General features: G+C 55.2%; 2 protein-coding genes across 7 annotated transcripts in view; one reads left to right on the top strand and one right to left on the bottom strand.

Moving 5' to 3' along the window:
* Positions 1-692: 692 nt before the first annotated feature.
* Positions 693-1,505, bottom strand: tssk6 (testis-specific serine kinase 6). Its single transcript, XM_072243991.1, has one exon. It carries the CDS (start codon positions 1,503-1,505, stop codon positions 693-695), a length of 813 nt encoding a protein of 270 aa, XP_072100092.1.
* A 1,988-nt stretch (positions 1,506-3,493) lies between these two features.
* armc6 (armadillo repeat containing 6) overlaps positions 3,494-22,600 on the top strand; it is a 48,540-nt gene continuing 29,433 nt past the window's right edge. For 5 of the 6 annotated variants that reach the window (XM_072244461.1, XM_072244460.1, XM_072244459.1 and 2 more), the window contains exons 1-3: positions 3,494-3,562; positions 16,293-16,438; positions 20,843-20,922. In XM_072244461.1, the coding sequence (XP_072100562.1) occupies positions 16,318-16,438; positions 20,843-20,922 (201 nt within the window). In that variant the 5' untranslated portion in view covers positions 3,494-3,562; positions 16,293-16,317. Of the gene's footprint in view, positions 3,563-16,292; positions 16,439-19,878; positions 20,023-20,842; positions 20,923-22,600 lie in introns of those variants that run through there. The other variant, XM_072244462.1, reaches the window with a different exon arrangement.

Here is a 22,600-nt window from a genome sequence, read left to right as displayed (position 1 = left end):
GTGCCATGTTTTCCATTGGACAGATGTACATGGATCCCAGGGGTGGTTCTCGCAGTGTGTGGGGCATGGGCTGAGGAGGGACCACAGACGGGAGGTGTTGGGGGCCAAAAATGTCAAAGGATGGCAACAGGTATGGGTGGGGAGAGAAGAGGCAATGGTCAAGGTCACGGGAGGCCACTCTGAAGAGTGCATACACACAAGAGCTTCTGCAGATGCTGGAAATCCACAGCATCACACACAAAATGCTGGAGGAGCTCAGCAGGCCGGGCAGCATGCATGGAAATGAATAAACAGCCAGCATCACGATGCGTAACCGTTAGCGCGATGCAGGGCATCGGAGTTTGCATTTCAGTGCCGGCGCCATCTGTACGAAGTGTGTGCGTTCTTTCTGTGTGCGCAGGGGTTTCCTCCCAAGTCCAAAGACGCGCGGGTTAGTAGGTTAACCGGTCATTGTAAGTTGTTCTGTGATTAGGCTCTAAATAAATAAAGGCCCTTCTTCAAGACTGAAATCGAAGAGGGAAGAGACCAGATGCGGGGAGCACGCTGGCAGATTACAGCTTAATAATAATTTGATAAATGAGCTCGTTCACTTTCAAAGGTTTAATTGAGAATGGTTTTAGATAGAGGTTGTTACATCCGTTACGGTAACGCTACGAGGAAACTAACGGTGATTGCTTGTGGGGTGTGGCCTCCTAATTGCCGCCCCTAACCCAGGCGTGTTTGACGATTTGGTGGGCAGCCGGTCGCTCGGTTGGGCTGAACTGCAGAAGCTCCTGGATTAGGCTTTGACACTTCCCCTCCAGGTGAAGGTTCTCCGGGTAGACCACCCCTTTCTGTTGGCTCTTGGGCAGCTTGCTGATGTTTGAATCATCAAACGGCATGCACCCCGTCACTATCACGTAGAGGACGATGCCCACGCTCCAAATGTCATACTTCTTAGGATCATAAGGGACGCCCATGAGGACCTCCGGAGGGGCGTAGGCTGCCGAGCCGCAGTAAGTGCTGCTAAGGTGGGGGGAGCTATGGATTTTCTTCCCGAACCCAAAGTCGGTGATCTTCACCTGCATGTCCTCGGTTAGCAGGATGTTCTCACACTTGAGGTCGCGGTGGACAATCTTCCGCTCGTGGAGATACTTAACAGCGCAGGCAATCTGCGAGAAGAAGTGTCGGGCCTCGTGGTTCGGGATGTGGCCCCGGTTCTGGATCAGCTGGAGGAGATCGGTGGCAGCTTGCTCCATCACAATGTAGAGCTTCCCATTGCAGACCTCGATGAATTCAAAGACCTGCACAATATGAGGGTGTTTGATCCCTCTCAGGATGTCTAGCTCCCGCGGCAGGAATTTATCAACAAAATCCGGGGGAGCCTTTTTCCTGTCCACCACCTTTATAGCCACATTCTCCCTGTATTTCTTGCAGGTGCCCACTTTCACTTTGGAGTAACTACCTTCACCAATGGTTTTTCCAAGTTTGTACCCTAACTCTGCCAGAAACGTGTCTCCGGACATGGTGCATGGCCATGTTCCCCACCCCCCGCATGTTTTGAGGTAACAACGTTACGTGTGTAGCGGTTCACACGAGTGCTGTAACAATTTGTAATTGTGAAGTTTCCCGGGACATCATGAACCCTGCGGCCATTTATGGACATGGGCTCGGGAAATAAGTTTTCAACTCTTGAGAAACTCTGCGCCTTTTCTATTCTTGAGAATCTGTGCGGGGATTGTGGGGGTTTGACCGGAGGCTGGGCCGGAAGAACTGAACGATAGTTTCTTCGAAAGGTATAAACACAAGGGATTCTGCAGATGGGGGAGGTCTCGACCAACTCACACAAAATGCTGGAGGAGCTCAGCAGGTCCGGCAGTATCTATGGAGGGGAATATACATCGACTCTTTATCCCCTCTATTCATGCTGCTGGACCTACTGAGTTCCTCCAGCATTTTGTGTGTAGTGTTCTTAGGAAGGCAAAGTCTGAGGAAGTTTGGCATTGTCTTATGACCCTGTCACCTCAGGCCAGTGAATAACTCCAACATTTTGTGTCTCTGGATTTTGGGGGAAGCACCTCACACAAAGTAGAGTTTTAAAAAAAAATATAGATTAATTCCTCTTTTTGTTGTCTGCAGGCCGTGTGTTCAGGGTTAGCTGCCTTTGTTCACAACTAGCTCTCTACTATTCTCCAGATAACATTATCCATTTCATGTTCTTGACATTTATTCCTTATTCATTATTTTTCCTTTTGTATTTGAACAGTTTGTCTTTTGCAAATTGGTTGTTTGTTCATCTCATTGGGTGAGGTCTTTCATTGATTCTATTGTGTTTCTTTGTACCTACTGTGAACGCCTGCAAGAAAATGAGTCTCAGGGTTGTATATGGTGGTCAGGAGGTTGGGTCAAATTGCGACTAAAGGTCTTGTATGGTGCTGCAGTGTTTTGCGTTCAGACTTTACCAAGTTGTTTTGTTGTTGCCCATACAGTCACCTGGTCTTTGCTTTGTTTCCTCTTCACGATTTACAATCTTACCCAGTTCTGTGTTCTCACCCTGTCTGACCACTGCTGTACAGTGGGGGGAATGGGGTTGAGAGTGATAATAAAGCAGCCATGATGGAATGGTGGAACAGACTCGATGGGCCAAACGGCCTAATTTTGCTCCTATGCCTTATGGAAGGGGACTTATATCGATCCCTCTGGTACTGTACTGATTACCACTGCCCCCTCAGAGGGGGAAAAAAACTTTATTCCTGTTTTCTTTCTCCTATTAACCAGTTCCCAACCTCTGCCAGTAAGTTACCCCAAAACCCATAAGGTTTATTTCATGCGTCTACTTCTTATGTGGCACTTTGTCTAAAAATCTTTCGTCTCACTGATATTTACTAGGTATGTTTATAGCATCTTTTGTGGCTGAATCAGTTTCCTTTCCCCTGATACTGGGTAACCAATTCTACTCTCCGTTTTTAAATAGTGACTTTCCAATTTCCCATCTTCCGTGCCTTGGCATGCAGTCCTGATGAAGGGTCTCGCCCGCTGTTCATTTCTTTCCATAGACACCGCCTGACCTGCTTGGTTCCTCCACCGTTTTGCGAGGGGAGTATGACCCCCACCGGTCAGGCAGGAGGAGCTCCTTTCCCCCGGTCGGAGACGGACTACCGCGCTCCCTACCACCAAACACGTCCCATCACGAAGCACCGGCAGCGTTACACCGCTTACTTTATAACTTGTGCCGTAAATGCACCTTATTGTTTGCGGAAATATTACTTTGTGTTAAATGTGTGAGTTACAGACAGTATATGTTCTGTGTGGCGCACCTCGGTCTGAACTTGAACTTCGTGTGACCCCGCAGGGAGAAACCAGAACAGAACAAAACCGCCCTCCCCTCTCTCCTCTGTCGTTCATCGCGCCCCAAGGCTGGAACCGGAAGTGAGTGCGTTTGGCAAGCGTTCCGCCGTACATAGGAACCAATCGGCCGTCTTACGGAGACCCAGAGGGTGGGGAGAGGGGAAGGGAAAAGTGTTGCACAGCCGGCGGTGCTGAAGTGGGTGAAGGTGGCCGATTCGTCCAGCGGTTTGTCGAGGTACCGACCGCTCCCTCGGCCCGGCCCGGCCCGGCCCGCCTCCCCGATCTCCCTCATCCTCCTCATCCTCCTCATCTCATACCAACCCGGCCCGGCCCGCCTCCTCGATCTCCCTCATCCCTCATCCCTCATCCTCCTCATCTCATACCAACCCAACCCGGCTTGAGCCTCCCCGATCTCCCTCATCCCTCATCCTCCCCATCCTCCTCATCTCATACCATCCCAACCCGGCCCACCTCCCCGATCTCCCTCATCCTCCCCATCCCTCATCCTCCTCATCTCATACCAACCCAACCCGGCCCGCCTCCCCGATCTCCCTCATCCCTGATCCCTCATCCTCCTCATCTCATACCATCCCAACCCGGCCCACCTCCCCGATCTCCCTCATCCCTCATCCCTCATCCTCCTCATCTCATACCATCCCAACCCGGCCCACCTCCCCGATCTCCCTCATCCTCCCCATCCCTCATCCTCCTCATCTCATCCCAACCCAACCCGGCCCGCCTCCCCGATCTCCCTCATCCCTGATCCCTCATCCTCCTCATCTCATACCATCCCAACCCGGCCCACCTCCCCGATCTCCCTCATCCTCCCCATCCCTCATCCTCCTCATCTCATACCAACCCAACCCGGCCCGCCTCCCCGATCTCCCTCATCCCTCATCCCTCATCCTCCTCATCTCATACCAACCCGGCCCGGCTTGAGCCTCCCCGATCTCCCTCATCCCTCATCCTCCCCATCTCATACCAACCCGGCCCGGCCCGCCTCCCCGATCTCCCTCATCCCTCATCCTCCCCATCTCATACCAACCCAACCCGGCCCACCTCCCCGATCTCCCTCATCCCTCATCCCTCATCCTCCTCATCCTCCTCATCTCATCCCAACCCGGCCTGCCTCCCCGATCTCCCTCATCCCTCATCCTCCTCATCCTCCTCATCTCATCCCAACCCGGCCCACCTCCCCGATCTCCCTCATCCCTGATCCCTCATCCTCCTCATCTCATCCCAACCCGGCCCGGCTTGAGCCTCCCCGATCTCCCTCATCCCTCATCCTCCCCATCTCATACCAACCCGGCCCGGCCCACCTCCCCGATCTCCCTCATCCCTCATCCTCCCCATCTCATACCAACCCAACCCGGCCCACCTCCCCGATCTCCCTCATCCCTCATCCCTCATCCTCCCCATCTCATACCAACCCAACCCGGCTTGAGCCTCCCCGATCTCCCTCATCCCTCATCCCTCATCCTCCCCATCTCATACCAACCCGGCCCGGCCCGCCTCCCCGATCTCCCTCATCCTCCTCATCCTCCTCATCTCATACCAACCCAACCCGGCCCACCTCCCCGATCTCCCTCATCCCTCATCCCTCATCCTCCCCATCTCATACCAACCCGGCCCGGCTTGAGCCTCCCCGATCTCCCTCATCCCTCATCCTCCTCATCCTCCTCATCTCATACCATCCCAACCCGGCCCACCTCCCCGATCTCCCTCATCCCTGATCCCTCATCCTCCTCATCTCATACCAACCCGGCCCGGCTTGAGCCTCCCCGATCTCCCTCATCCCTCATCCTCCCCATCTCATACCAACCCGGCCCGGCTTGAGCCTCCCCGATCTCCCTCATCCCTCATCCCTCATCCTCCCCATCTCATACCAACCCAACCCGGCTTGAGCCTCCCCGATCTCCCTCATCCCTCATCCTCCCCATCTCATACCAACCCGGCCCGGCTTGAGCCTCCCCGATCTCCCTCATCCCTCATCCTCCCCATCTCATACCAACCCGGCCCGGCTTGAGCCTCCCCGATCTCCCTCATCCCTCATCCCTCATCCTCCCCATCTCATACCAACCCAACCCGGCCCACCTCCCCGATCTCCCTCATCCCTCATCCCTCATCCTCCTCATCTCATACCAACCCAACCCGGCCCACCTCCCCGATCTCCCTCATCCCTCATCCTCCTCATCTCATCCCAACCCGGCCCGGCCTGAGCCTCCCCGATCTCCCTCATCCCTCATCCCTCATCCTCCCCATCTCATACCAACCCGGCCTGGCCCACCTCCCCGATCTCCCTCATCCCTCATCCCTCATCCTCCCCATCTCATACCAACCCGGCCCGGCTTGAGCCTCCCCGATCTCCCTCATCCCTCATCCCTCATCCTCCCCATCTCATACCAACCCGGCCCGGCTTGAGCCTCCCCGATCTCCCTCATCCCTCATCCTCCCCATCTCATACCAACCCGGCCCGGCTTGAGCCTCCCCGATCTCCCTCATCCCTCATCCTCCCCATCTCATACCAACCCGGCCCGGCTTGAGCCTCCCCGATCTCCCTCATCCCTCATCCTCCCCATCTCATACCAACCCGGCCCGGCTTGAGCCTCCCCGATCTCCCTCATCCCTCATCCTCCTCATCCTCCTCATCTCATACCATCCCAACCCGGCCCACCTCCCCGATCTCCCTCATCCTCCCCATCCCTCATCCTCCTCATCTCATACCAACCCGGCCCGGCCCGCCTCCCCGATCTCCCTCATCCCTCATCCCTCATCCTCCTCATCTCATACCAACCCGGCCCGGCCCGCCTCCCCGATCTCCCTCATCCCTCATCCTCCTCATCTCATACCAACCCGGCCCGGCCCGCCTCCCCGATCTCCCTCATCCCTCATCCCTCATCCTCCTCATCTCATACCAACCCGGCCCGGCCCGCATCCCCGATCTCCCTCATCCCTCATCCTCCTCATCTCATACCAACCCGGCCCAGCCCACCTCCCCGATCTCCCTCATCCCTCATCCTCCTCATCTCATCCCAACCCGGCCCGGCTTGAGCCTCCCCGATCTCCCTCATCCCTCATCCTCCTCATCTCATACCAACCCGGCCCGGCCCGCCTCCCCGATCTCCCTCATCCCTCATCCTCCCCATCTCATACCAACCCGGCCCGGCTTGAGCCTCCCCGATCTCCCTCATCCCTCATCCTCCTCATCTCATCCCAACCCGGCCCGCCTCCCCGATCTCCCTCATCCCTCATCCTCCTCATCTCATACCAACCCGGCCCGGCCCACCTCCCCGATCTCCCTCATCCCTCATCCTCCTCATCTCATCCCAACCCGGCCCGGCTTGAGCCTCCCCGATCTCCCTCATCCCTCATCCTCCTCATCTCATACCAACCCAACCCGGCCCACCTCCCCGATCTCCCTCATCCCTCATCCCTCATCCCTCATCCTCCTCATCTCATACCAACCCGGCCCGCCTCCCCGATCTCCCTCATCCCTCATCCCTCATCCCTCATCCTCCTCATCTCATACCAACCCGGCCGGCCTCCCCGATCTCCCTCATCCCTCATCCTCCCCATCTCATACCAACCCGGCCCGGCTTGAGCCTCCCCGATCTCCCTCATCCCTCATCCTCCTCATCCTCCTCATCTCATACCATCCCAACCCGGCCCACCTCCCCGATCTCCCTCATCCCTCATCCCTCATCCTCCTCATCTCATACCATCCCAACCCGGCCCACCTCCCCGATCTCCCTCATCTCTCATCCCTCATCCTCCTCATCTCATACCATCCCAACCCGGCCCACCTCCCCGATCTCCCTCATCCCTCATCCTCCTCATCTCATACCAACCCAACCCGGCCCACCTCCCCGATCTCCCTCATCCCTCATCCCTCATCCTCCTCATCTCATACCAACCCGGCCCGCCTCCCCGATCTCCCTCATCCCTCATCCCTCATCCCTCATCCTCCTCATCTCATACCAACCCGGCCCACCTCCCCGATCTCCCTCATCCCTCATCCCTCATCCCTCATCCTCCTCATCTCATACCAACCCGGCCCGCCTCCCCGATCTCCCTCATCCCTCATCCCTCATCCCTCATCCTCCTCATCTCATCCCAACCCGGCCCGCCTCCCCGATCTCCCTCATCCCTCATCCTCCTCATCTCATACCAACCCGGCCCGCCTCCCCGATCTCCCTCATCCCTCATCCTCCTCATCTCATACCAACTCGGCCCGGCTTGAGCCTCCCCGATCTCCCTCATCCCTCATCCCTCATCCTCCTCATCTCATCCCAACCCGGCCCGGCCCGCCTCCCCGATCTCCCTCATCCCTCATCCTCCCCATCTCATACCAACCCGGCCTGGCCCGGCCCGCCTCCCCGATCTCCCTCATCCCTCATCCCTCATCCCTCATCCTCCCCATCTCATACCAACTCGGCCCGGCTTGAGCCTCCCCGATCTCCCTCATCCCTCATCCTCCTCATCTCATCCCAACCCAACCCGGCCCGGCCCACCTCCCCGATCTCCCTCATCCCTCATCCCTCATCCCTCATCCTCCCCATCTCATACCAACCCGGCCCGGCTTGAGCCTCCCCGATCTCCCTCATCCCTCATCCTCCTCATCTCATCCCAACCCAACCCGGCCCGGCCCACCTCCCCGATCTCCCTCATCCCTCATCCCTCATCCCTCATCGTCCTCATCTCATACCAACCCAACCCGGCCCACCTCCCCGATCTCCCTCATCCCTCATCCTCCCCATCTCATACCAACCCGGCACGGCTTGAGCCTCCCCGATCTCCCTCATCCCTCATCCTCCTCATCTCATCCCAACCCAACCCGGCCCGGCCCACCTCCCCGATCTCCCTCATCCCTCATCCCTCATCCTCCTCATCTCATACCAACCCAACCCGGCCCACCTCCCCGATCTCCCTCATCCCTCATCCCTCATCCTCCTCATCTCATACCAACCCGGCCCGCCTCCCCGATCCCCCTCATCCCTCATCCCTCATCCGTCATCCTCCTCATCTCATCCCAACCCGGCCCGCCTCCCCGATCTCCCTCATCCCTCATCCCTCATCCCTCATCCTCCTCATCTCATCCCAACCCGGTCCGCCTCCCCGATCTCCCTCATCCCTCATCCTCCTCATCTCATACCAACTCGGCCCGGCCCGCCTCCCCGATCTCCCTCATCCCTCATCCTCCTCATCTCATACCATCCCAACCCTGCCCACCTCCCCGATCTCCCTCATCCCTCATCCTCCTCATCTCATCCCAACCCGGCCCGCCTCCCCGATGTCCCTCATCCCTCATCCTCCTCATCTCATACCAACCCGGCCCGGCCCACCTCCCCGATCTCCCTCATCCCTCATCCCTCATCGCTCATCCTCCTCATCTCATACCAACCCGGCCCGCCTCCCCGATCTCCCTCATCCCTCATCCTCCTCATCTCATACCAACCCGGCCCGCCTCCCCGATCTCCCTCATCCCTCATCCTCCCCATCTCATATCAACCCGGCCCGCCTCCCCGATCTCCCTCATCCCTCATCCTCCTCATCTCATACCAACTCGGCCCGGCTTGAGCCTCCCCGATCTCCCTCATCCCTCATCCTCCTCATCTCATACCAACTCGGCCCGGCCCGCCTCCCCGATCTCCCTCATCCCTCATCCTCCTCATCTCATACCAACCCGGCCCGCCTCCCCGATCTCCCTCATCCCTCATCCTCCTCATCTCATACCAACTCGGCCCGGCCCGCCTCCCCGATCTCCCTCATCCCTCATCCTCCCCATCTCATACCATCCCAACACGGCCCACCTCCCCGATCTCCCTCATCCCTCATCCTCCCCATCTCATACCAACCCAACCCGGCCCGCCTCCCCGATCTCCCTCATCCCTCATCCCTCATCCTCCTCATCTCATACCATCCCAACCCGGCCCACCTCCCCGATCTCCCTCATCCCTCATCCTCCCCATCTCATACCAACCCAACCCGGCCCGCCTCCCCGATCTCCCTCATCCCTCATCCTCCCCATCTCATACCATCCCAACCCGGCCCACCTCCCCGATCTCCCTCATCCCTCATCCTCCCCATCTCATACCATCCCAACCCGGCCCACCTCCCCGATCTCCCTCATCCCTCATCCTCCTCATCTCATACCAACCCGGCCCGGCTTGAGCCTCCCCGATCTCCCTCATCCCTCATCCTCCTCATCTCATACCAACCCGGCCCAGCTTGAGCCTCCCCGATCTCCCTCATCCCTCATCCCTCATCCCTCATCCTCCTCATCTCATACCAACTCGGCCCGGCCCGCCTCCCCGATCTCCCTCATCCCTCATCCTCCCCATCTCATACCAACCCGGCCCGGCTTGAGCCTCCCCGATCTCCCTCATCCCTCATCCCTCATCCTCCCCATCTCATACCAACCCGGCCCGGCCCACCTCCCCGATCTCCCTCATCCCTCATCCCTCATCATCCTCATCTCATACCAACCCAACCCGGCCCACCTCCCCGATCTCCCTCATCCCTCATCCTCCCCATCTCATACCAACCCAACCCGGCCCGCCTCCCCGATCTCCCTCATCCCTCATCCCTCATCCTCCTCATCTCATCCCAACCCGGCCCGGCCCGCCTCCCTGATCTCCCTCATCCCTCATCCCTCATCCTCCTCATCTCATACGAACCCGGCCCGGCTTGAGCCTCCCCGATCTCCCTCATCCCTCATCCTCCTCATCTCATACCAACCCAACCCGGCCCACCTCCTCGATCTCCCTCATCCCTCATCCTCCTCATCTCATACCAACCCGGCCCACCTCTCCGATCTCACTCATCCCTCATCCTCCTCATCTCATACCAACCCAACCCGGCCCACCTCCCCGATCTCCCTCATCCCTCATCCTCCTCATCTCATACCAACCCGGCCCACCTCCCCGATCTCCCTCATCCCTCATCCTCCTCATCTCATACCAACCCAACCCGGCCCACCTCCCCGATCTCCCTCATCCCTCATCCTCCTCATCTCATACCAACCCAACCCGGCCCACCTCCCCGATCTCCCTCATCCCTCATCCCTCATCCCTCATCCTCCTCATCTCATACCAACTCGGCCCGGCCCGGCTTGAGCCTCCCCGATCTCCCTCATCCCTCATCCCTCATCCTCCTCATCTCATACCAACTCGGCCCGGCTTGAGCCTCCCCGATCTCCCTCATCCCTCATCCTCCTCATCTCATACCTACCCAACCCGGCCCACCTCCCCGATCTCCCTCATCCCTCATCCTCCTCATCTCATACCAACCCGGCCCGGCCCGGCCCGCCTCCCCGATCTCCCTCATCCCTCATCCTCCCCATCTCATACCAGCCCGGCCCGGCTTGAGCCTCCCCGATCTCCCTCATCCCTCATCCTCCTCATCTCATACCAAATCGGCCCGGCCCGCCTCCCCGATCTCCCTCATCCCTCATCCCTCATCCTCCTCATCTCATACCAACTCGGCCCGGCCCGCCTCCCCGATCTCCCTCATCCCTCATCCTCCCCATCTCATACCAACCCCGCCCGGCTTGAGCCTCCCCGATCTCCCTCATCCCTCATCCTCCTCATCTCATCCCAACCCGGCCCGGCTTGAGCCTCCCCGATCTCCCTCATCCCTCATCCCTCATCCCTCATCCTCCTCATCTCATACCAACCCGGCCCGGCTTGAGCCTCCCCGATCTCCCTCATCCCTCATCCTCCTCATCTCATACCATCCCAACCCGGCCCACCTCCCCGATCTCCCTCATCCCTCATCCCTCATCCTCCTCATCTCATACCATCCCAACCCGGCCCACCTCCCCGATCTCCCTCATCCCTCATCCCTCATCCTCCTCATCTCATACCATCCCAACCCAGCCCACCTCCCCGATCTCCCTCATCCCTCATCCCTCATCCTCCTCATCTCATACCATCCCAACCTGGCCCACCTCCCCGATCTCCCTCATCCCTCATCCCTCATCCTCCTCATCTCATACCATCCCAACCCGGCCCACCTCCCCGATCTCCCTCATCCCTCATCCCTCATCCTCCTCATCTCATACCAACCCGGCCCGCCTCCCCGATCTCCCTCATCCCTCATCCTCCTCATCTCATACCAACCCGGCCTGGCCCGCCTCCCCGATCTCCCTCATCCCTCATCCTCCTCATCTCATACCAACTCGGCCCGGCTTGAGCCTCCCCGATCTCCCTCATCCCTCATCCTCCTCATCTCATACCAACCCGGCCCGGCCCACCTCCCCGATCTCCCTCATCCCTCATCCCTCATCCCTCATCCTCCTCATCTCATACCAACCCAACCCGGCCCACCTCCCCGATCTCCCTCATCCCTCATCCTCCCCATCTCATACCAACCCAACCCGGCCCACCTCCCCGATCTCCCTCATCCCTCATCCTCCTCATCTCATACCAACCCAACCCGGCCCACCTCCCCGATCTCCCTCATCCCTCATCCTCCTCATCTCATACCAACCCGGCCCGGCTTGAGCCTCCCCGATCTCCCTCATCCCTCATCCTCCCCATCTCATACCAACCCGGCCCGGCTTGAGCCTCCCCGATCTCCCTCATCCCTCATCCTCCTCATCTCATACCATCCCAACCCGGCCCACCTCCCCGATCTCCCTCATCCCTCATCCCTCATCCTCCTCATCTCATACCAACTCGGCCCGGCTTGAGCCTCCCCGATCTCCCTCATCCCTCATCCTCCTCATCTCATACCAACCCGGCCCGGCCCACCTCCCCGATCTCCCTCATCCCTCATCCCTCATCCCTCATCCTCCTCATCTCATACCAACCCGGCCCGGCTTGAGCCTCCCCGATCTCCCTCATCCCTCATGCTCCTCATCTCATACCAACCCAACCCGGCCCACCTCCCCGATCTCCCTCATCCCTCATCCCTCATCCCTCATCCTCCCCATCTCATACCAACCCGGCCCGGCTTGAGCCTCCCCGATCTCCCTCATCCTCCTCATCTCATACCATCCCAACCCGGCCCACCTCCCCGATCTCCCTCATCCCTCATCCCTCATCCTCCTCATCTCATACCATCCCAACCCGGCCCACCTCCCCGATCTCCCTCATCCCTCATCCCTCATCCTCCTCATCTCATACCATCCCAACCCGGCCCACCTCCCCGATCTCCCTCATCCCTCATCCCTCATCCTCCTCATCTCATACCAACTCGGCCCGGCCCGCCTCCCCGATCTCCCTCATCCCTCATCCTCCTCATCTCATACCAACCCGGCCCGCCTCCCCGATCTCCCTCATCCCCCATCCTCCTCATCTCATACCAACCCAACCCGGCCCACCTCCCCGATCTCCCTCATCCCTCATCCTCCTCATCTCATACCATCCCAACCCGGCCCACCTCCCCGATCTCCCTCATCCCTCATCCCTCATCCTCCTCATCTCATACCAACTCGGCCCGGCTTGAGCCTCCCCGATCTCCCTCATCCCTCATCCTCCTCATCTCATACCAACCCGGCCCGGCCCGCCTCCCCGATCTCCCTCATCCCTCATCCTCCTCATCTCATACCAACCCGGCCCGCCTCCCCGATCTCCCTCATCCCTCATCCTCCTCATCTCATACCAACCCGGCCCGCCTCCCCGATCTCCCTCATCCCTCATCCTCCTCATCTCATACCAACCCAACCCGGCCCACCTCCCCGATCTCCCTCATCCCTCATCCTCCTCATCTCATACCATCCCAACCCGGCCCACCTCCCCGATCTCCCTCATCCCTCATCCCTCATCCTCCTCATCTCATACTATCCCAACCCGGCCCACCTCCCCGATCTCCCTCATCCCTCATCCCTCATCCTCCTCATCTCATACCATCCCAACCCGGCCCACCTCCCCGATCTCCCTCATCCCTCATCCCTCATCCCTCATCCCTCATCCTCCTCATCTCATACCAACCCGGCCCGCCTCCCCGATCTCCCTCATCCCTCATCCTCCTCATCTCATACCAACCCGGCCCGCCTCCCCGATCTCCCTCATCCCTCATCCTCCTCATCTCATACCAACCCGGCCCGCCTCCCCGATCTCCCTCATCCCTCATCCTCCTCATCTCATACCAACCCAACCCGGCCCACCTCCCCGATCTCCCTCATCCCTCATCCTCCTCATCTCATACCATCCCAACCCGGCCCACCTCCCTGATCTCCCTCATCCCTCATCCCTCATCCTCCTCATCTCATACCATCCCAACCCGGCCCACCTCCCCGATCTCCCTCATCCCTCATCCCTCATCCTCCTCATCTCATACCATCCCAACCCGGCCCACCTCCCCGATCTCCCTCATCCCTCATCCCTCATCCTCCTCATCTCATCCCAACCCGGCCTGCCTCCCCGATCTCCCTCATCCCTCATCCTCCTCATCTCATACCAACCCGGCCCGGCTTGAGCCTCCCCGATCTCCCTCATCCCTCATCCTCCCCATCTCATACCAACCCAACCCGGCCCACCTCCCCGATCTCCCTCATCCCTCATCCTCCTCATCTCATACCAACTCTGCCCGGCTTGAGCCTCCCCGATCTCCCTCATCCCTCATCCTCCTCATCTCATACCAACCCGGCCCGGCCCGCCTCCCCGATCTCCCTCATCCCTCATCCTCTTCATCTCATACCAACCCGGCCCACCTCCCCGATCTCCCTCATCCTTCATCCTCCTCATCTCATACCAACCCGGCCCGGCCCACCTCCCCGATCTCCCTCATCCCTCATCCCTCATCCTCCTCATCTCATCCCAACCCGGCCCGCCTCCCCGATCTCCCTCATCCCTCATCCTCCTCATCTCATACCAACCCGGCCCGGCTTGAGCCTCCCCGATCTCCCTCATCCCTCATCCTCATCATCCTCCTCATCTCATACCAACCCGGCCTGGCCCACCTCCCCGATCTCCCTCATCCCTCATCCTCCTCATCTCATCCCAACCCGGCCCGCCTCCCCGATCTCCCTCATCCCTCATCCTCCTCATCTCATACCAACCCGGCCCGGCTTGAGCCTCCTGAATCTCCCTCATCCCTCATCTTCCTCATCCTCCTCATCTCATACCAACCCGGCCTGGCCCACCTCCCCGATCTCCCTCATCCCTCATCCCTCATCCTCCTCATCTCATCCCAACCCGGCCCGGCCCACCTCCCCGATCTCCCTCATCCCTCATCCTCCTCATCTCATCCCAACCCGGCCCGCCTCCCCGATCTCCCTCATCCCTCATCCTCCTCATCTCATACCAACCCGGCCCGGCCCACCTCCCCGATCTCCTTCATCCCTCATCCTCCCCATCTCATCCCAACCCTGCCCGGCTTCAGCCTCCCTGATCTCCCTCATCCCTCATCCTCCTCATCCCATCCCAACCCGGCCCACCTCCCCGATCTCCCTCATCCCTCATCCTCCTCATCTCATCCCAACCCGGCCCGGCTTGAGCCTCCCCGATCTCCCTCATACCTCATGCTCCTCATCTCATCCCAACCCTGCCCGGCTTCAGCCTCCCCGATCTCCCTCATCCCTCATCCTCCTCATCTCATACCAACCCGGCCCGGCCCGCCTCCCCGATCTCCCTCATCCCTCATCCTCTTCATCTCATACCAACCCGGCCCACCTCCCCGATCTCCCTCATCCTTCATCCTCCTCATCTCATACCAACCCGGCCCGGCCCACCTCCCCGATCTCCCTCATCCCTCATCCCTCATCCTCCTCATCTCATCCCAACCCGGCCCGCCTCCCCGATCTCCCTCATCCCTCATCCTCCTCATCTCATACCAACCCGGCCCGGCTTGAGCCTCCCCGATCTCCCTCATCCCTCATCCTCATCATCCTCCTCATCTCATACCAACCCGGCCTGGCCCACCTCCCCGATCTCCCTCATCCCTCATCCTCCTCATCTCATCCCAACCCGGCCCGCCTCCCCGATCTCCCTCATCCCTCATCCTCCTCATCTCATACCAACCCGGCCCGGCTTGAGCCTCCTGAATCTCCCTCATCCCTCATCTTCCTCATCCTCCTCATCTCATACCAACCCGGCCTGGCCCACCTCCCCGATCTCCCTCATCCCTCATCCCTCATCCTCCTCATCTCATCCCAACCCGGCCCGGCCCACCTCCCCGATCTCCCTCATCCCTCATCCTCCTCATCTCATCCCAACCCGGCCCGCCTCCCCGATCTCCCTCATCCCTCATCCTCCTCATCTCATACCAACCCGGCCCGGCCCACCTCCCCGATCTCCTTCATCCCTCATCCTCCCCATCTCATCCCAACCCTGCCCGGCTTCAGCCTCCCTGATCTCCCTCATCCCTCATCCTCCTCATCCCATCCCAACCCGGCCCACCTCCCCGATCTCCCTCATCCCTCATCCTCCTCATCTCATCCCAACCCGGCCCGGCTTGAGCCTCCCCGATCTCCCTCATACCTCATGCTCCTCATCTCATCCCAACCCTGCCCGGCTTCAGCCTCCCCGATCTCCCGCATCCCTCATCCTCCCCATCTCATTCCATCCCGGCCCGAGCCTCCCCGATCTCCCTCATCCCTCATCCTCCTCATCTCATCCCAACCCTGCCCGGCTTCAGCCTCCCCGATCTCCCTCATCCCTCATCCTCCTCATCTCATCCCAACACGGCCATGCCCACCTCCCTGATCTCCCTCATCCTCCTCATCTCATCCCAACCTTGCCCGGCCTCCCTGATTTCACTCATCCCTCATTCCCCCTTATTCCATCCTGGCCCTTTCCTCACCCCGACCTTCCATTCCTCTGCAACTTGAAGCTGTGGTAGACTCAATTAAGCTATATGAGGGGTGGGGGGTGGGAGGTATCTGAAATATATATCCATCCTGAAATGTTTGAAGAAAGATGTTACATACCTGTCCTAGTTAAATCTTAAACATTCTTTAAAAAAAAGTAAAAAATATTAAAATTTCGTTCCTGTACATTGAGTGTGAAATCTTATCACAGTTGCCGAAAGTGAAGTTCTGGAAGAATGGCGAGCAGACGAATTACTCAGGAGACGTTTGATAGTGTAGTGCGAGAAAACATGATTGAGTTTGAGATGGAACCAGAGGAGGCTTTGAAAGAGGCCATACAACAGTTTGAATCACAAGGTAGGTGAAGTCTTTATCCTGACATTCCCTGTTTTGAATCCCTTCTCCTCTTTGGAGATATCAAATGCACTTTGGGTGTTCAGCATGGCCATTCAGAGTTTCCACATCTATGCCACTTTAATTGTTCACCCACTCCCACCCTGACCTGTCAGTGCCCTCCTGCACTGTGGAAGAACCCATCACCCTCCACTCTGGCTGTTTATAGAGTTTGGAACTTAGTAACATAAGAACATAAGAAATAGGAGCAGGAGTAGGCCATCTGGCCCATCGAGCCTGCCCCCCATTCAATAAGATCATGGCTGATCTGTCCGTAAACTCAGCTCCATCTACCTGCCCTTTCCCCATAACCCTTAATTCCCCTACTATGTAAAAATCTATCTAACTGTATTTTAAATATATTTAGTGAAGAAGCCTCAACTGCTTCCCTGAGCAGAGAATTCTACAGATTCACCACTCTCTGGGAAAAACAGTTTCTCCTCATCTCCGTCCTAAATCTTCTCCCCTGAATCTTGAGGCAATGTCCCCTAGTTCTAGTCTCACCTACCAATGGAAACAACTTTCCTACTTTTATCTGTCCCTTTCAAAATTTTGTATGTTTCTATAAGATCCCCTCTCATTCTTCTGAATTCCAGAGAGTATAGTCCCAGGCGATTCAATCTCCCCTTCATTTCTGGAATCAACCTGGTGAACCTCCTCTGCACTGCCTCCAAAGCCAGTATATCCTTCCTCAAGTATAGCGACCAGAACTTGATTTCAAAGTTAACAATTTCAGGGAACCCTGTTCATTTTCAAACTATCTGGTTGTTGTGTGATATTGACTCCCATGTGGCCTTCTCAACTCCCAGTTATGTGCCATTTCATATTCCCTCACCAACCTATTTGTCCCCTAACCTCTCCAGTGCCAGAGTGCAGAGGAACAACTCCTTATATAACATCTGAATTGTCTACAAGCCAGTGGTGTAAACATTGAATTTTCCACTTTCAGTGCCGTTTCCTACTTTCTTCTTTCTCTGGTTCCTGCTCATCTTCTCATTTTTGTTCCCTTTCCAGTACCCCACCTCCCATTTTTGGCCCTTCCTACCGCCTGGTTCCACCCACCCACCCACCACTTCCACAGTTCACCCACTCTATCTCTCCTCCATCTGGTTCTGTCCTTTAATGGTTCCCATTATCACTTTTTACTTAGTTTCCAGATTTCAGGACATGTGGCCCACTTATTTGTATCGGCACCTTCCTCCTCACCTCCCTACAACTCCGTGTGCTTCTTCCTCCCACAGCTACCTGTCCGCATCTTCCGACTCCACCTCACCTCTCCCCACCTGGCTCCTTCAGCCCTCCTCTGCCCACTTATCAGCTACAGACCCTGTCTCGCTCCTCCTGCCCTCTCCTTTGCTGCACCCTTCAAACCTGATGCAGGGTCTTCATCTGAAACCTCAACAATTTATTTTCCCCCTCCAGAGGCTGCTCAATCCACTGAGTTCCTCCAGCAGTTTGACCAGTAAGGTTGACTTAGTTTTTTCTCTGTAAACTAGTACATCTGGACCTGCCGGGCATTACCTACAGCTCTGCATCTCACAGCTCTTTCCTGTTCCTCTGTTGATGTTCTCCTTCTAACCACCTCCTTTAATTTATCGACTAGCTGGCCATCAAGAGCTTCACACCACAGCAGCTCAAGTTTAAGTTTATTTTATTGTCATTCAGCCCTACATATGTATGTCTGAGTCTGAGGCCTCCTTCGGTCAGAGTTGACCATAGATATTGAATCCTAGCTGTCTAGATACGTAAGCCAGGGCAGTACGATATGGAGAGCGAGCTGTTGCCCATGTAGCAAGCTCCCCCTCTCCACGCATCTGATGAACCCAAAGGAGTGACGGAGACCAGTACAGTTTGGCACCAGCAGCATCACAGGAGTTGCCAGTCAACATTGTACTCAATGTAGAATTGCTTTAGGGGCTCCAGCTCCGGATTTTTCCCTCAGGGTTTACTCCTGAAGCCTTCCCCATGAGTGGTTATAGCCACAAGGCAGTGGAGGTTTGAGACCAGAGTTTTCCTTCTTCCAGATAAGCTGCCAATCACGGCTGATGAGCCCTATCTGCCTGAAGCGACTGGTTTTAAGGCATCACTGACCCGCCGTTGTCCCTTCCCCTGTCAGTAGAAACAGTTCCACCGGGCCTTGTAGCTAAACCAGACGTGAAGGCCAGTAGCCGGACTTGGTTGTCAGAGGTGTATGCCATTGGGAGCATTTAATAGGTAGTGTGAGCTTGTCCCCATTACCACCCCCAGCTAGAACAACCTTGAGGTACCACATGTATCCTGCCAAGCAAAACAATGTTGCTCCAGACCAAGGTACACAACACAGTACATATAACTTACACACAACACAAAGTAATTATACCACAAATAAATTCACAAATAATGAGGTGAATTTATGACTCGTTAAAAAGTAAACAGTATGATGTTACCTGCACTTCATACATGGTGAGACCTGGGTGGTGGCAGGGAGTTCGGTAGAAGAAGCTGTTTTCCAACCTAACAGTTCTTGTCCTTGTGCTGCGGTACCTCCTGGCTGATGGTAGGAGGTTAAAGAGATTGTTAGACAGGTGGGAAGGATCATTGACAATGCTAAGGGCCCTGTGTATACAGCACACCTGATAAATGTCTCTAATGGTGGAAGAGAGACTTCTCAGCAGTCCTCGCAACTCTTTGTAGTCCCAATGATCCTCTTAGCAGCCCCTCACAATCCTGATGGTCCTTTCAGCAGTCCTTGCAATCCTTGTCAGATGCCTTGTGGTTCAAATCACAGTCAGGACACTCAGATGTCCTGCAAAATTAGTTAGAATGGGGGTGAGGGCGGTGTCTCAATCTCCCGAGGAAGTGGAGATGCTCCTGGTCTCACCTTATCAGAAATCCTCCAGTATTTCCAGGGTCTGATTATGGTGATCCTGATGGTGGTCTCATTAGGATCAGTTTTCTGCTCAAGCGCATTCTTCTACTTCAAGATGTCTTGCCAGGCATTGTTTCTCTTATGCCATCCACTGTAGCTCGAGGGCTCTGCTCCCTTTCAACCCAACCGTCTCACTGTACTCACAGTGCTCCCTTTAGTATCACCAAGTGCCACTTTCCCAAGCTCCTAAGTTCACCAGGGTTCTCTTTTCTGCTCCCATAAACTCACTCAGTTCTGCAGAATATTGATTGTACCACTGTGCGCATCAGAATCAGGTTTAATATCATATGTTGTGAAATGTGTTGTTTTACACAGCAGTATATTGAATACATTAGTTATAATTTTAAAATAATACTACAAATCACAATAAGAACTGTATATAAAAAATCAAATTAAGTGAGTTGTGCAAAAAAAAATAGGGAGGTCATGTTTATGGGTTCGTTGTCTGTTCAGAAATCTGATGGCTGATCCCGAAATGTTGAATGTGTGTCTTCAGGCTCCTGTACCACCTCCTTGATGGTAGCAAAGAGAAGAGGCGTGTCCTGTAACATGTAAAATTGAAATGAAAGTATCAGGATGTTAATATGATTAACAACCAATATTCTAGAACATCTGCTATGCAGGCATTATAAAGACCCAGGTTTGTCTGATTATTTTTGTGTTTTCCCTTTGTTCTATCCAGCCCTACCTTGCCCTGCCTGTAATTTCTTCCTTCACCTCCCCCCATCTTATTTTGGCATCTTTCCCCTTCCTTTCCAGTCCTGATGGAGGGTCTTGGCCCAAAAACGTCGACTGTTTATTCATTTCCATACGTGCTGCCTGATCTGCTGAGTTCCTCCAGAATTTTGTGTGTGTTGCTTTGGATTTAAAACAAACTTATTTTCTCTCTTTACTAGATATGATGAATTAGCTTCTCTTTCAATAGATGCTACATGACCTGAGTGTTTCTTTGTTTTTATTTCAGATTTTCATCATCTGATGTTGATAAAGTCGTTGAGTTTACTGTCATGTGTGGAGATCAGTAAAGAACACAATTAGAACAATAATAAACCTATTTCAGTGCAAAGTTATCAAAGTGTTCACTCTGTTGCTAAATTGGAGTTTAGGGTTTTGCCAGCTTGTTCAAGCACCGAATGGTTGAAGGGAGGTAGATATTGCTGGTGGTGTGGGACATCAGGTTCAGATTCAGTACCTCCTACCCAACGGGAGCTTTGAGAAGGCGACATGGGATCTTTGCTGGATGTTGCCTTCTGTAGATACTACTGGTGGTGGGGAGGGGTGAGCCTGTGATGTACTGGGTAGAGTGCAGTTTCTTACATTATATTTCAATGGACATACCAGACACGATACAACCAAGCAGCTTTCAATGTTCAGGGCAGAGTGATTGAACAAATACCCATTGGGCCAGACGCAAACTGCCTCTATGCTGGGAACCTTTAATTTCCTTTATCTCCCTCCAGGAGTTGATCTTGTCAACGTGGTGAAAACTGTGCAGAATTTTACATCTGATGATAGCAACCGGAAGCACCATGTCCTACAGGTAAGAGAGTATGCACAAAGAGCACGTTTCACCTGTGATTTAAATAAACCCATTGAATGTTTAAAAAACTTACACTTGGTAAATGTTCTTGTGCTAGCTTTTCCTTTTCTAAAATGAAAATTTAATAAAGTAAATTAACTCACCAACCTGTCCCACCCAAATATCTGACTACCAGTCACCCAGGAACAATTTTATCACTGCCCAGTCTGGTTTAAAACATTTATCTTCAACACTCCAGCTGCTGCATCATCACTAGTTGCCTTTCCGTTGTTAATTAACAATTAACACATGCGCTTGCCACGTCCACCAGTCTTATCTGTATAGAATGTAGAACAGTACAGGTTCTTCAGTCATGATGTGTTGACCTTTTAACCTACTCCAAAGTCAATCTAACTATTCCCTCCCACATAGCCCTCCATTTTTCTTATCGTCCACATGCCTGTCTGTGAGTCCCTTAAATGTCCCTGACATATCTACCCCTACGCTCACTCCTGGTACTGCATTCCTAATGTCCCGAATATACGTATCTGCATCTACCACCACTCCTGGTAGCACTTTCCACACTTCTTCCACTCACTGTGTTTTTTAAAAAAAAATCTACCTCTGACATTCTCTCCCCCCACCCCGCACTGCTCCAATCACCTTAAAATTATATCCCCTCGTATTAGCCATTCCTGCCCTGGACAAATTTCTCTGGCTGTCCACTCTATGCCTTTTATCCACATCTACATCTCTATCAAGTCAGTCTCATACATGTTCATATCCTGTTGGTAAAGTTTCTCTCTGCAATCAGACTACTGTGGTCTGAGTTGGTAATTGCATCCCCTACTACTGCAACCACATCACTTTGTTCCCTCTTTGCCCTCTTCAGTGATCCTGTTTGTTTGTTTATTTATTAAGAAATACAGCCTGATGAGCCCCACTGCCCGGCGACCCACCTGGTTAACCCTAGCCTGAACACAGGACGATTTCCGTTGACTCATTAACCTACTGACCAGTACATCTTTGGACTGTGGGAGGAAACCCACGGACTCTTCAATGAAGACAACCTTTCCGGCCTCTCTCACCTCTTCTCCTCACCTGCAGATCACCTCTCCCTGGTGCCTCTCCTTCTTCCCTTTCATTCATGGTCCACTGTCCTCTCTTATCAGACTCTTTATCTAGTCCTTCTGGATTCTTACTTCAGCTTTCCTCCCTCACCCACTTGCTTCGAGCTTGTCCACCTTCACTTCCCTCCATCTTATTCTGGTATCTTCCTCCTTCCTTTCCTGTCCTGATGGAGGGTCTCAGACTGAAACACCGCGACTGCTTATTCCTCTCTATTGATGCAGGCTGACCTTCTGAGCTCCTCCAGCATTTTGTGTGTGAACCTCTTCATTAGCCTCCATTGCCTCTCTTCTGTGATGATAATACTTGATTATTCTGCCTACACCAACCTGCATGTGCTGTAAGACCATAAGATATAGGAGCAGACTTAAGCCATTTGGCCCACAGAGTCTTTTCCGCCATTTCATTATTGTTGATCCATTTTCCCTCTCAGCCCCAATCTCCTGCCTTCCCTGCATAATCTTTGACGCCCTGATTAATTAAGAACCCATCAAACTCTGCCTTAAGTATAACTCAATGGTGTGGTCTGCACAGCAGTCTATGGCCAAGAAATCCACAGATTCACCACTCT

This window comes from Mobula birostris, chromosome 26 (assembly GCF_030028105.1).
Source record: "Mobula birostris isolate sMobBir1 chromosome 26, sMobBir1.hap1, whole genome shotgun sequence".
Taxonomy (NCBI): Eukaryota; Metazoa; Chordata; class Chondrichthyes; order Myliobatiformes; family Myliobatidae; genus Mobula; species Mobula birostris.
Note: the sequence above shows the minus strand (reverse complement) of the source record. Positions and strands in the feature narration are given on the sequence as shown.